The sequence below is a fragment of the Oncorhynchus kisutch genome, linkage group LG24 (assembly GCF_002021735.2).
Source record: "Oncorhynchus kisutch isolate 150728-3 linkage group LG24, Okis_V2, whole genome shotgun sequence".
Taxonomy (NCBI): Eukaryota; Metazoa; Chordata; class Actinopteri; order Salmoniformes; family Salmonidae; genus Oncorhynchus; species Oncorhynchus kisutch.
The window spans coordinates 23550944-23566297 of NC_034197.2; the positions used below are offsets into that span (position 1 = coordinate 23550944).

At 43.8% G+C, this 15354-nt stretch overlaps 1 protein-coding gene across 1 annotated transcript in view; it reads right to left on the bottom strand.

Annotated features, from left to right (window-relative positions):
• Positions 1 to 8127: 8127 nt before the first annotated feature.
• The window catches only part of sema3b (sema domain, immunoglobulin domain (Ig), short basic domain, secreted, (semaphorin) 3B), a 78541-nt gene continuing 71314 nt past the window's right edge, over positions 8128 to 15354 (bottom strand). The window contains exons 12-18 of the mRNA XM_020459685.2: positions 14321 to 14540; positions 13906 to 13997; positions 13744 to 13785; positions 13351 to 13508; positions 12993 to 13048; positions 12310 to 12449; positions 8128 to 12121 (exon numbers count right to left, since the gene is read on the bottom strand). Of these exons, the coding sequence (XP_020315274.1) occupies positions 11624 to 12121; positions 12310 to 12449; positions 12993 to 13048; positions 13351 to 13508; positions 13744 to 13785; positions 13906 to 13997; positions 14321 to 14540 (1206 nt within the window). The 3' untranslated portion in view covers positions 8128 to 11623. The remainder of the gene's footprint in view (positions 12122 to 12309; positions 12450 to 12992; positions 13049 to 13350; positions 13509 to 13743; positions 13786 to 13905; positions 13998 to 14320; positions 14541 to 15354) is intronic.

Sequence of the window (15354 nt, forward strand, 5' to 3'; positions counted from 1 at the left end):
GAGAATGCAACTTTCTCTGATAGTGGGTCCCAGTTTAGTCTATCCACCATACAGTTCCATCCAGGAGAGACTAGAATACATAATGGAGATAATGTATTTACTAATGTGCTGTGGTCTGAACCTAACACTCAGACCACAGCTGCATGCTCTTCAACTGATCGCTGCCCGCACCTGCCCGCCCGTTCAGCATCATTACTCTGGACGGTTCTGACTTAGAATATGTGGACAACTACAAATACCTAGGTGTCTGGTTAGACTGTAAACCCTCCTTCCAGACTCACATTAAGCATCTCCAATCCAAAATTAAATCTAGAATCGACTTCCTATTTCACAACAAAAAGCATCCTTCCCTCATGCTGCCAAACATACCCTCGTAAAACTTACTATCCTGCCGATCCTTAACTTTGGCGATGTCATTTACAAAATAGCCTCCAACACTCTACTCTGCAAATTGGATGCAGTCTATTACAGTGCCATCCGTTTTGTCACCAAAGCCCCATATACTACCCACCACTGCGACCTGTATGCTCTCGTTCGCAGGCCCTCACTTCACATTCGTCGCCAAAGCCACTGGCTCCAGGTCATCTATACGTCTCTGCTAGGTAAAGCCCTGCCTTATCTCAGCTCACTGGTCTCCATAGCAGCACCCACCCGTAGCACACGCTCCAGCAGGTTTATTTCACTGGTTAAGCTGGAGACTCATATCTCCCTCACTAACTTTAATCATCAGCTGTCAGAGCAGCTCACAGATCATTGCACCTGTACATAGCCCATCTGTAAATATCCCATCCAAGTACCTCATCCCCATATTGTTATTTATTTATTCACTCCTTTGCACCCCAGATTCTCTAATTGCACATTCATCTTCTGCACATCTATCACTCCAGTGTTTAATTGCTAAATTGTAGTTACTTCGCCATGACTTCCTATGTATTGCCTTACCTCCATAATCTTACCTCATTGGGCACACACTGTATATAGATTTTTTTCTATTGTGTTATTTACTGTATGTTTGTTTATTCCTGTAACGGCTTTCTTCCTGGGAAGGAGAGGCGGACCAAAACGCAGCGTGGTTAGAGTTCATGTTAATTTAATAAGTTAACTCAAACATAAACCTGAAAACCTGAAACAGTCCTAACTGGTGCATAAAACACAAAGACAGGAAACAATCACCCACAAAAACCCAACACAAAACAGGCTACCTAAATATGGTTCCCAATCAGAGACAATGACTAACACCTGCCTCTGATTGAGAACTATATCAGGCCAAACATAGAAATAGACAAACCAGACACACAACATAGAATGCCCACCCAGCTCACGTCCTGACCAACACTAAAACAAGGAAAACACAAAAGAACTATGGTCAGAACGTGACAATTCCATGTGTAACTCTGCGTTGTTGTTTGTGTTGCACTGCTTTGCTTTATCTTGGCCAGGTCGCAGTTGTAAATGAGAACTTGTTCTCAACTGGCCTACCTGGTGAAATAAAGGTGTTCTCAACTGGCCTACCTGGTGAAATAAAGGTGTTCTCAACTGGCCTACCTGGTGAAATAAAGGTGTTCTCAACTGGCCTACCTGGTTAAATAAAGGTGTTCTCAACTGGCCTACCTGGTTAAATAAAGGTGTTCTCAACTGGCCTACCTGGTTAAATAAAGGTGTTCTCAACTGGCCTACCTGGTTAAATAAAGGTGTTCTCAACTGGCCTACCTGGTGAAATAAAGGTGTTCTCAACTGGCCTACCTGGTTAAATAAAGGTGTTCTCAACTAGCCTACCTGGTGAAATAAAGGTGTTCTCAACTGGCCTACCTGGTGAAATAAAGGTGTTCTCAACTGGCCTACCTGGTGAAATAAAGGTGTTCTCAACTGGCCTACCTGGTTAAATAAAGGTGTTCTCAACTGGCCTACCTGGGTAAATAAAGGTGAAATAAAGGTGTTCTCAACTGGACTACCTGGTTAAATAAAGGTGTTCTCAACTAGCCTACCTGGTTAAATAAAGGTGTTCTCAACTAGCCTACCTGGTTAAATAAAGGTGTTCTCAACTAGCCTACCTGGTTAAATAAAGGTGTTCTCAACTAGCCTACCTGGGTAAATAAAGGTGTTCTCAACTGGCCTACCTGGGTAAATAAAGGTGTTCTCAACTAGCCTACCTGGTTAAATAAAGGTGTTCTCAACTAGCCTACCTGGTTAAATAAAGGTGTTCTCAACTAGCCTACCTGGGTAAATAAAGGTGTTCTCAACTGGCCTACCTGGGTAAATAAAGGTGTTCTCAACTAGCCTACCTGGTTAAATAAAGGTGTTCTCAACTAGCCTACCTGGTTAAATAAAGGTGTTCTCAACTGGCCTACCTGGTTAAATAAAGGTGTTCTCAACTAGCCTACCTGGTTAAATAAAGGTGTTCTCAACTAGCCTACCTGGGTAAATAAAGGTGTTCTCAACTGGCCTACCTGGGTAAATAAAGGTGTTCTCAACTAGCCTACCTGGTTAAATAAAGGTGTTCTCAACTGGCCTACCTGGGTAAATAAAGGTGTTCTCAACTGGCCTACCTGGGTAAATAAAGGTGTTCTCAACTAGCCTACCTGGTTAAATAAAGGTGTTCTCAACTAGCCTACCTGGTTAAATAAAGGTGTTCTCAACTAGCCTACCTGGTTAAATAAAGGTGTTCTCAACTGGCCTACCTGGGTAAATAAAGGTGTTGTCAACTGGCCTCCCTGGGTAAATAAAGGTGTTCTCAACTAGCCTACCTGGTTAAATAAAGGTGTTCTCAACTAGCCTACCTGGTTAAATAAAGGTGTTCTCAACTGGCCTCCCTGGGTAAATAAAGGTGTTCTCAACTGGCCTACCTGGTTAAATAAAGGTGTTCTCAACTGGCCTACCTGGTTAAATAAAGGTGTTCTCAACTAGCCTACCTGGGTAAATAAAGGTGTTCTCAACTGGCCTCCCTGGGTAAATAAAGGTGTTCTCAACTGGCCTCCCTGGGTAAATAAAGGTGTTCTCAACTGGCCTCCCTGGGTAAATAAAGGTGTTCTCAACTGGCCTCCCTGGGTAAATAAAGGTGTTCTCAACTGGCCTCCCTGGGTAAATAAAGGTGTTCTCAACTGGCCTCCCTGGGTAAATAAAGGTGTTCTCAACTGGCCTCCCTGGGTAAATAAAGGTGTTCTCAACTGGCCTCCCTGGGTAAATAAAGGTGTTCTCAACTGGCCTACCTGGGTAAATAAAGGTGTTCTCAACTGGCCTACCTGGTTAAATAAAGGTGTTCTCAACTGGCCTCCCTGGTTAAATAAAGGTGTTCTCAACTAGCCTACCTGGTTAAATAAAGGTGTTCTCAACTGGCCTACCTGGTTAAATAAAGGTGTTCTCAACTAGCCTACCTGGTTAAATAAAGGTGTTCTCAACTAGCCTACCTGGTTAAATAAAGGTGTTCTCAACTGGCCTACCTGGTTAAATAAAGGGTAAATAAAGACATATAAATAAAAGACCATAGGCACGCTATATCACAAGGAAGCAGACAGCTAGATGACGTCACAGTATTTTTAGGGTGGTAGGTAAATAAGAATTTGTTAAAAAATTATAATAAAAAATGAATCCCACAACATTGCCCCCATCAATCCAGCATCTGATCCTTTAAGATAATGTTGTTCAAGTCCTAATGAAACATACTTATTTTAAGTGGTAATTTGAGGTATGGTTTCCATCCTTTCTGTGTAAATTGCCCTGGAGGCTGTGTAAGCACCCTCTGCCTCTCTATGTCTCTCTCTGTCTCTCTCTGCCTCTCCCAGCCTCTCTATGTCTCTCTCTCTCCCAGCCTCTCTATGTCTCTCTCTGTCTCTCTCTGCCTCTCCCAGCCTCTCTATGTCTCTCTCTGCCTCTCTCAGCCTCTCCCAGCCTCTCTCTGTCTCTCTCTGCCTCTCCCCCACACACTCTGCTCATTGTCCTCTCCTCTCCGTGTTCTTCTCCTTCGCTCTCTGCCCACCTCTCGCTGTTTGTTTTTTAAAGAAACACTTTCTGTTGGTGTGTGTTTGGGTTGTGGGGTGTTGTGGTTGTGGTTGTGGCTTAGATCTGTCAGTGTTTCTCGTGGCCCAATGTCCAGGGCTCAGGGAGGGGAGGGGAGGGAGCGAGAGAGGGCTGTCACTGAAACCCTGCCTCCTTTATGTCAACACTCTCTCCAACACAACACACTGGGGTTAATCACTCCAACAAGAAGGAGATAATTACTTCTAATTAGAACCATTCATCATTAGACCTGTCACTGCATGGTGGGGGGTGGGGGGTATGTGTGTGTGTGTGTGTGTGTTTGCGTTTATGTGTCGTTAAGTAGTTGTTACAATGCAGTGAGGAGAGGGAGAGTGAGAGACTTTTCAGGGTTTTTCCACCATACTGCCTGCACTGGACACTGGCCCTCTCTTTAACTCTTTAACCACGGAGGCCAGACTCATTCAGAATGCACCTTAAAACATATACTGTAGACGTCCTGCTTGGCTAAGGAAAAATAATGAATAAGCTCAGTAAAGAAAGCTACATTAGGAAGTTAGAAAATCAGTGAGTATTACACAGTAAATGAAGAGACTTGGCCTCTCCTCAGGCAGTAAAGCACAGTGCTTAAATCATTGAGTGAGAGGCAGAGAAATTATGATTCTCCTATGATGACTGCTGGATGTAGAAGCCACTTGCCTCAGTCGCCACAGTCTCTCCTTCTATCCCTGTATACTGTATATACTGTACATATCTCTCTTCCCCCCTTCTATCTCTTCTTCCCCCGGCCAGGATGCCGAGAGCTGAGATGAGGAGATCACTCTCCTTGACACATTCCAGTGGCCCAGTGGTGGCCCCATAAAGTTTCCCCTTAGGGTTGTAATGATGTGCAAAACAACCCTGGAAGCAACAGTCATAAAGATGCATTCAAATGTTTTCCCCAGGTGACCTGTGTGACTATTTATGTACTGACATGTACTGCATGTGTAACTGATAGATGCACACACACACACACACACACACACACACACACACACACACACACACACACACACACACACACACACACACACACACACACACACACACACACACACACACACACACACACACACACACACACACACACACACACACACACACACACACCCTAAAGCTCAAGGGCACATCGAAAAATAAATTCACATTGTTGGCTCTGGGATTGGAACAAGCAACCTTTAAGTTAATGGCCCAACACTTTTACCTGTAAGCTACCTACCTAACTACATAATTTGATTTTAATTTAATTTATTATTATTAGTCAACGCCAATGGCAACAGCTAGTCTTACTGGGATCCGACACATAACGAAAAAGACATTACAGACAAAAGGCTTTACAATTTACATACATACATGGTTGTGTGTGTGTGTGTGTGTGTGTGTGTGTGTGTGTGTGTGTGTGTGTGTGTGTGACCCTGGCTGTGACCCCACTCTCAGAGGGTGAAAAAGACATTACAGACAAAAGGCTTTACAATTTACATACATACATGGTTGTGTGTGTGTGTGTGTGTGTGTGTGTGTGTGTGTGTGTGTGTGTGTGTGTGTGTGTGTGTGTGTGTGTGTGTGTGTGTGTGTGTGACCCTGGCTGTGACCCCACTCTCAGAGGGTGTCTCGAGGAGTTGTGATATGCAAAATCATATTTGAAATAGGACAACTATAAGCCCCCATCAAATTATTATTATTATGTTAGCGTTCTCTTAGGTGCATGAGAATCAGTGAAAAAAGAACTTGGCGGGGGCTAGGGTTAGGAGCTAAAGTTAGGGTTAGAGTCATGGTTTTGGCTAGGGTTAGGAGCTAAAGTTAGGGTTAGGGTTATGGTTTTGGCTAGGGTTAGGAGCTAAAGTTAGGGTTAGGGTTATGGTTTTGGCTAGGGTTAGGAGCTAAAGTTAGGGTTAGGGTTATGGTTTTGGCTAGGGTTAGGGTTAGGATCTAAAGTTAGGGTTAGGGTTGAGCTGGGGTACGGACATGACGTTAGCGTTAGGGTTGAGCTGGGGTATGGACATGACGTTATGGTTAGGGTTGAGCTGGGGTATGGACATGAAGCTAACGTTAGGGTTGAGCTGGGGTATGGACATGACGTTAGGGTTAGGGTTGAGCTGGGGTATGGACATGAAGCTAAAGTTAGGGTTGAACTGGGGTATGGACATGAAGTTAGGGTTAGGGTTGAGCTGGGGTATGGACATGACGTTATGGTTAGGGTTGAGCTGGGGTATGGACATGACGTTATGGTTAGGGTTGAGCTGGGGTATGGACATGACGTTATGGTTAGGGTTGAGCTGGGGTATGGACATGACGTTATGGTTAGGGTTGAGCTGGGGTATGGACATGACGTTATGGTTAGGGTTGAGCTGGGGTATGGACATGACGTTATGGTTAGGGTTGAGCTGGGGTATGGACATGACGTTATGGTTAGGGTTGAGCTGGGGTATGGACATGACGTTATGGTTAGGGTTGAGCTGGGGTATGGACATGACATTAGGGTTAGGGTTGATCTGGGGTATGGACATGACGTTATGGTTAGGATTGATCTGGGGTATGGACATGACGTTATGGTTAGGGAAAGGGTTTGTCCTGTTTGGTCCCAGTCGGGAGACCAGATGCTGCTGGATGTGGTGTCGGAGGGTCAGTAGGAGGCACCCTTTCTTCTGGCGTAAAGAAATATCCCAATGCCCCAGGGCAATGATTGGGGACGTTGCCCTGTGTAGGATGCCATCTTTCGGATTGGAAACTTAATCGGGTGTCCTGACTCTCTGTGGTCACTAAAGATCCCATGGCACTTATCGTAAGAGTAGGGGTGTTAACCCTGGCTTCCTGGCTAAATTCCCAATCTGGCCCTCATACAGTTACCTAATCGTCCCCAGTTTACAATTGGCTCATTCATTCCCCTTCCTCTCCTCTGTAACTATTCCCCAGGTCGTTGCTGTAAATGAGAATGTGTTCTCAGTCAACTTACTGGTAAAATAAGGGTTAAATAAATTAAATTAAAATATTTAAAAAACCAAACATTCAAACAGTGTATACTACTATCCTGTTACATGTTGGTGCAATGTGTGCCCCTCTGAGAGTGCCCTGTAATCTCAGGAGAGGGCATGAGGTACTCAACTGCATGTTAATCTAAGCCCCTCTGTAACCCTGTAAAACAGGCTGCGGAAATGAGTCCTCAATTAGGCTTGCTGGTCCTAGGACCCCACGGACCTCCCAGCTCATGAGTTCATACACACATACCAAGCCCTTCTCTACTAGCAAGCACGGTAAGGGGTACGGGGGGGGGGGGGGGTTGCAATACAGTAATATGTCAATGTGATATTTCATAATTATTTTCTACACACTTGCAAAAAATTGAAAAAACTGTTTTTGCTTTGACATTATTGGGTATTATGTGTAGATTGATGAGAAAAAACAGTTCAATCCATTTTTGAATAAGGCTGTACATGTGTGTGTGTGTGTGTGTGTGTGTGTGTGTGTGTGTGTGTGTGTGTGTGTGTGTGTGTGTGTGTGTGTGTGTGTGTCATTATGATATTTCTATGAAGAATGTGAGGCATACTGTTGGTATGGTTGCATTGTGTGTGTGTGTGTGTGTGTGTGTGTGTGTGTGTGTGTGTGTGTGTGTGTGTGTGTGTGTGTGTGTGTGTGTGTGTGTGTGTGTGTGTGTGTGTGTGTGTGTGTGTGTGTGTGTGTTGTTTGTACATGTGTGTATTTGTGCATGGGCATGAACATTGATCAGCTCTGTGACAGCAGGGCCATTATGATATTTCTATGAAGAATGTGAGGCATAATGTTGGTATGGTTGCTCCACTAACCCCCCTTTTCCACAAAAGCCGCTCCTGGAGAATGTCAAGGGCCCAGTGATATGAAGGGGTTAAGGGGCAGGGGTGGCCTATAAGGGGTTGGGGGACATGAAGGCACAGATTGGTTTGTAGATAATGGGAAGAGGAGAGTGAAACGGGGCTCCCACTTCCCCACAGTACAGGCACAGAGCCCCCCCTCTCCTCTGTCGATACAGGGATGCCATCCTGTGTACGAAATAGGAATTGCATAGTTGTTGGCTGTTGATGTAAGGCTGCAGTAGTAGTGTAAAACATAGTAGATGACATATGACAATAAACTCCTCAGATGTAAAGTAACTGGGTATTTTATTGTGTTAAAAATGATCTGACATAACAATCCACAAAGAACTTTGGAAGTAATACAGTGCACCATGCCAACTTTGGAAGTAATACAGTGCACCATGCCAACTTTGGAAGTAATACAGTGCACCATGCCAACTTTGGAAGTAATACAGTGCACCATGCCAACTTTGGCCTTGAACTTTGAACTGTCTTCACAGACCACCTCTCCTCCTTAACCAATATCAGCTCTCCTTTCCCCCAAATATACACAAAACACTCACGCACGCACACAGACACACACACACTCTTTCTCTCTCAGAAATAATGTTGGGGTGCGTAACATAGCAAGGAATAGAAAGGATCAGCGATTGGAGGGCAGTGTAAAGAACAATGATGCTAATTGGACAACCGGATCAACATTTACAGAAAGATGTTTTAAATGATGGTATTTTTGGGAGAATGTGTAGGCCTATGGTACAAATATAAGCACTCTATTCAATCCGTATCACAGAGGTTCAGCGTTACAGCGTAATTGAAATTTAAAGGCAGCTCAATCAGAAACTGCCTTAACATTTCTAGTGTGGAAACTCTACCGCTTCAGCAATACAGATTGAATAGAGCCCTTAGTCTCTACAAGAAAACAAAAACATCCTCCACATCATATTAGCTTATCTGCACACATAAATACATAGCATAACCATATTGACATTGTGCTTTCTCAACTCAGTCGCACTTCTCAGAAGTAGCCCAAAGGCCGGCACATGGCGATATTGAGTCGTTTCATCCTACCATCCAAAGGGAATGTACACACTCCCATTCCCCTGGACCGGATCGTACATAAAACATTCTCCATTCAGGCTGCTAAGGTGTCCATTTTCTCCTTAACCCAATTTAATTGAGAGAAGGTAGAGAGAAAAAACAGGGAAAATATGCGTACTCACTATGAAACACTATTTTCCACCATCATGATAGAGTAGCTAAATATTAGTACTAATATTTATATATTCCTTAATTCCATTATTTTCCTTTTAGATTTGTGTGTATTGTTGTGAATTGTGAGATACTACTGCACTGTTGGAGCTAGAAAAGCAAGTATTTAGCTACACCCACAATAACATCTGCTAAATATGTTTATGTGACCAATACAATTTTATTTTATTTTATATTTGGATGTTGCATATTGCTGCAACCTGATTGGCTGAACACGATATGCATCATCCAGGACTAGCATTAGCTACTGTAGCATGGTGGTGGAAAATGGTGTTTCATAAAGTATGCATATTTTCCCCATTTCTATCTGCTTTCTCACCATTAAATCAAGTTAAGGATGAAATGTATACATTTGTAGCCTGAATGGAGAATGTTTTATGTACGAACAGGTCGACGTGGGACATGAGTGTACAGCCGGCTGCATTCCATTCCATTTGGACGGTAAGATGAAATGACTCAATATCGCCATCTGCAGGCATTTGGGCTATCTCAAAGTGTATGTCCCAAATGGCACCCTATTCCCTACATAGTGCACTGCTTTTGACCAGAACCCTGTAGGCCTTGGTCAAAAGCAGTGCACTTTAGGGAATAGGGTGCCATTTAGGGAGGCAGCCAAAGTCTCCAATGTCCATATGTAGCCACTAACATTGGTCATGCAATTAAAGAGCACAAAACTACAGTCCACTTAACTTATTTTCCTCAGTCATTCAAGAGTTAATAATGACATCTTTATAAAGCAGGTATAAATAACAGACAGGATTTAATACCTCTAAACGCTCTCGTAGATTCCACTGGGATAAGGGAAAAAGCATGTTTTATTTTACAAAGCCACTTGTCTTTCACAACAGACTATATGTCAGTATATTGAATCACCACAGAAAGTCCTTGGACCAGGCCAGGTCTGTACACAGAAAAATCACTAGGTTGCGCTCTACTCACACCACTTCACAGAGGACAAACAGGTTTTGCTGAACACAAGGCAGCAACGGTATCCTGTGTAATTGACACACAGAGACGGGCCTACAGAAAAAGCAGCAAGGAGGGGAATTTTTATAATGTCTGTACTTTATCATTTTGTTTTATTGTACCTGATTATTGTCCTTGAATTCAGACAAAACTGTCATTTTTTGCAATTCTTGGCACCTCAGTGGTGAAATTTGTCTGTATGTGTTTATGATATGATGGACATATTACATAGCAGGGAATTGACCAGAAACACTCTTCAGCTCTCTTGCCAACACGCGCACGCACACATGCACACACGCACACACACACACATGCACACACACACATGCACACAGACACACACATCTACATAAACAGTGTAAAAGAACAAAGTAGGTACCATTTAGAATAAGAATCAAGATGTTTTCACACATAAATATCATGCTTTTAGCCCAAAGATGGGATGTCGTATTTAAAGTCTACTATTCTTTCACAAGGCCTTGCAATCCCACCTACACATTGATGTTGAGCAATCTGTCACTAGTACCATCTCAACTCCCACATGTCATTGTGTCAGCACACAACACAAGTCATTACAATCAGAAAATACACACAGGTCATTTAAATAAAATACTAAATAAAACATATTTCTTGTCACCCCATGAACATATACGTAGAATACCTTCCACTTGCTCTACCTTGTCAGCCATTTTGTAAAACAAAATCACAATAGAACCATTCTATTGATCCTGTACACTCTCTCTGCTTCAGAATCTACCCTCATTGTGAGTACTCTATATATACTGGAATGACAGTATAGCGCCTTCTCCAATCTGTAGTTGTTTGGACCAAAATGCTAAGAAGTATATCAAAGCCTAGCTCTACCACAAAGCACACGTCTACATTATGTTATCTTTGCATATAAAACACGTGAAATGTGATTATATCTACGTGGATCAATCTGCATTTGAAGTTATGTGTATTCTGTCTTGATCCCATTGTTTTTGTCCATCTTACGATTTGTCATCCATATCATCATCAAATTCATTGTCATCATGGGTTGTAATGTGTGTATGTCTGTTTCCGTTCTGATATTCCAGTTATGAGCCAGTTGTATTTCCGTTGAGAGATTGAGTTACACACACTGAGCCATCCTTTAACTTGTCAGGCTGTCTGTCTGGCTGTCTGTCTGTCTGGCTGGCTGTCTGTTCAGTTTATTCTGCTGTGGTGAGGTCTCTATCAGAAGCTCTCCAGCAGAGTGCATACAAAGTGACTGACAGCTGGGGCAGATAGAATTAGGATGGGGTATTAATAGGAGGCAATACAAGCAAGGGGTGGTAGTCAGGGGTCAGGTGTCAGGGAAGAGTGAAGCATCATGGGGCAGTAGATAGTGGGGTGTCGGAAGGTAAATATTCACAAAGAAGGAGGTGCTGTGTGTGTGTGGTTGACCCCCTCCATAAGTCCTTGGTCTCTATCAGTCTCTGTCCCTCTGTTTTCCTCCTCTTTTTTCCTCTCTCCCTAAACTCTGTCTGTATCAGTCCCTCTCCTTCTCCTCTCTCTGACTGTTGTTACTCCCCTGCGCTTCGCGGTGCTCGTGGGGAGGGCTTCCCGTCGTGGGTTCGGCGGTTCCTCCCCTTGCGGATGTCCTGAAGATGCTTCCACTTCTTGTTAGGGGCCTGGACCACAGGGCTGAGGGGCGGGGCCTGTTTGGCAGGAGAAGCCGGGAAGCTCTTTCCCGATTGGGCATTCTTGCGCGCCCAGACCTGCTCGCAGATCTGGTCCACGGTGCTAAGATTGGGGTGGTCCACCAGCTGCATGAAGTCCCGGTACCACATCTTCTGACTGGTGGAGGGTGGGCCGCCGCTACGGGGGTCCAATCGGAGGAGAGGGTCAGCGGGTGGAGAGGGGGAGGAGGAAGAGGGTACTACCTCCAGTGTGATGTCCAGTAGGGTCTGGGTGAAGCCGTGCTCCATGGCGTGGCACTGGTAGAGGCCCGTGTCACGTTTCAGTACCCTCCTTACCAACAGTCCCCGCTCTGTGTGCAGGACACGGTCATCTAGACGCAGCTGGATGATTAAAGCACACACAACTGAAGATTAGAGCTTGAAACAGTCAATCTGAACCAAAAATCACTTCAATCAATCAAAAAATAATTATTGGAGGGGAAAGAGTTACTATGAATGACCTCTCGACTGTACAGCCGTTAACTGTAATTTTGCCTAGTAGTTTCATACCTCCCTCTACGTGCTCTCACCTCTTCCCTGGGGTTGTGGGGGTGTTTCTGGAAGGTCCAGGTCACTCTGGCCTGCAGGGATTTGGGGATACACTCCAGGAAGGTACTGCTCCCCTCCACCCCAAACAGCCTCCTCTCTGCCACGCGGTGCTTGTGGTGGTCTGTACCCCATCAGATAATGTGAGATTGCAATTTTATTCAACATTTATTTTACAGTCTTGAGGTTGACAACTTATTATTTCCAGTAGTGTAAGTAAATGTGCATGGGTGTTAATATGCCATCCAAACTCTGAGATAATCACACAGACCTTTCCCTTTCTTGTGCAACGCCCTCACTGAGCACATGATATGACATAATTGTGTGAAATCACCATGTCGTGCCATTTGGGTAATTTGTATAATAATTCATGTCATTGTGAGTGACAGAATGCTCTATTGTAGTCTGGGATGTAGGGGTGAGTGAGGTCAGGATGTGGCTTTGGCACGGGCCAAAGAGAGATTATGGCACAGAATCCCACTAATCACCCTGCCCTCTATGAGTGGGAGCATGGGAGAGGGAGTTAGATCCTGGTCACAGTGCGCTGAATGCTAACTTGAGATCAGAGTGTGTAACTAAAACTTTTCTGCAAATCTCCTATTGACATCAGTCTAATTTCTGTGAAAGTCTGAGTTGGGGAGTTTACAGCAGAGTGAAAGAGTCTTACCTCCTGAACACAGGGTGTTGGGGTCTCCATTCCTCACGTCCTGACGACGGAAACGCCTGGAAAACAAGAACAAAGTGTTGATAGAACATAGTACGAAGCGTTGCTATGTCTGATCTCTTGTGATTATAATGACTAGGGTAGTAGTCCATTGGGGTATGTACACTAAGAGTAGGGTTGGGGAGTTTAGAGTTGACTGGGTAGAGGATCAGATTTGGTGATGTTCACAGTTTTAAAGGTAGTAGGTAAGGTTGGTTAGGGTCCATTGTTGGGCAAATAGCATATACTGTAGGTTGTTTACTATCTGGTGTTGGGAAGATACCATGTTAGGTTGTACGTTAGAATTTGGAAATGTGTTAACCGTTTGGTGTTGGGAAGGTAGCGGGTGCAAGAGGTGCCGTCCCAGGCGCAGTATGGGTCTCTGGCCAGGCAGCACTCAGCACAGGCCTTCCCATAGACACTGCAGCGATGCAGAGGAACCTGGGCCAGACCCGTGTCTGAACCCACATACAGCTGTTGCTATGGGCAGAGAGAGAGAGATAGAGGAGCAATGTTAGTGACATACAGTCAAATGGATATTAAATATCTTGGAATTCATCTTGGAGAGCTCGTACATTGGTGCCTATCCTTCGGATGTTATGTTAGCGCTTAGCTCTTTTCTCATTGCAAATGTATTTTTATATTTTCTCCCCCACCTTTCTATGCCCCTCAGAAGATGCTTAACAGATTCTTTAGAGGTAAGTGTGTCTCTTACCCGCTTTGAGGAGATCTGCATGTTAATGATGGATGAGGCATCCTGCAGAGAATAATAAATGGTTAATTATCCCACTCCTAAATATAAACATAACTATATACTTCCATAATATACTCAATAATGTATACATACGGAGGCAGCATGATGGATGGGTCCTCTCACCTTGAACACCTCTAGCTCTTCCAGTAGCAGGTCCTCCATGTTCTTCCAGCTCTCTTTAGGTACAGAGATCACCTTCAGCACGGTCCCTTTGTCTACAACACAGACAGGTTTCCGACTGGATCACACACTCTATCCCTGCTTACTATTCCATATACACACGGCTCATTTTATACACTCTACTTAGTATAACACACAGAAGTGCCAATGTGGGGAAAACAAAGCACACTTACACTGTTATCAGTATAAGTGTGTATAAGTGTGGATGCCAGTCTGTTTCTGCTCTCTTGACAACTCCTAATGGAATTGTCATGCAAAATGTTTGGATTGAAAATGACATGTTGACAGTTGGCAAGAGCACAAACAGATCTGGGACCAGGCTAAGCATAACGAGTAAGGGCTACATATAAGTAGTTACCTGTGCCAATGAACATGACGTCATACTGCCCGTCGGCGGCGCCCACCCGGTCCACAGCGATCTGGGTGAAGCTGTAGTCTACGTTGGTCCTCAGGAAGACTGGCCGGCGGTTCAGGGGGTATACAGGGTTAAACATCAGAGGGTGGTGACGCGCAAACTGGATCACGTCGTCAGGGAAACCCTTGGTGGACTCGAAACTGCCGAACGTCTTGCTGGGGCACTAAGGGGTCAAACAGAGTAACAGCACAGCGGTTATTGTTAGGTTATTGTGGTTATTATAAGATTATTATCAGGTTATTAGGGTTATTGTTAGGTTATTATGAGGTTATTGGGGTTATTATAAGATTATTATCAGGTTATTAGGGTTATTATAAGGTTATTATGAGGTTGTCGGGAGGTTAAAATTAGTTAAAACAGGCTGTAACAAATGTCACACATATAAGCCTATTTAAATGAGTCTGAAGTGAAAAACAGACATGGTCCTCTAACTAAAGGTTAAAAGGGTAGAAGGTCATTCCTAGACCAAACATTGTATGTAGAGAATATGCGTTTCTATGATCTATGAACTTAATGTTTATTATTTTCATTGACTGTCAAATGCTGTATCTTTAAAACTTCTCTAGGATAGGGGGCAGCATTTGGAATTTTGGATGAAAAGCATGCCCAATTTCAACTGCCTGCTACTCATCTCCAGGAGATAAGATATGCATATTATTAGTAGATTTGGATAGAAAACACTCTGAAGTTTCTAAAACTGTTTGAATCATGTCTGTGAGTATAACAGAACTTATGTAGCAGGTGAAACCCAGAGGACAAACCATTCAGATTTTTAAATTAATTATGTCACCCTCTTTTCAATGAGTTTTCATTGGGATTCCAGATTTCTAAGGGACTTGCTACCACTTCCACTGGATGTCACTAGTATTTAGAAATTGGTTGAGGTTATTCCTTTGTGTAATAAAGAAGTACGGCCATCTTGAACAAGTGTCACTTCATGTGTACTGTTTGATAGAGGTACAAGACCAGAAAGCATG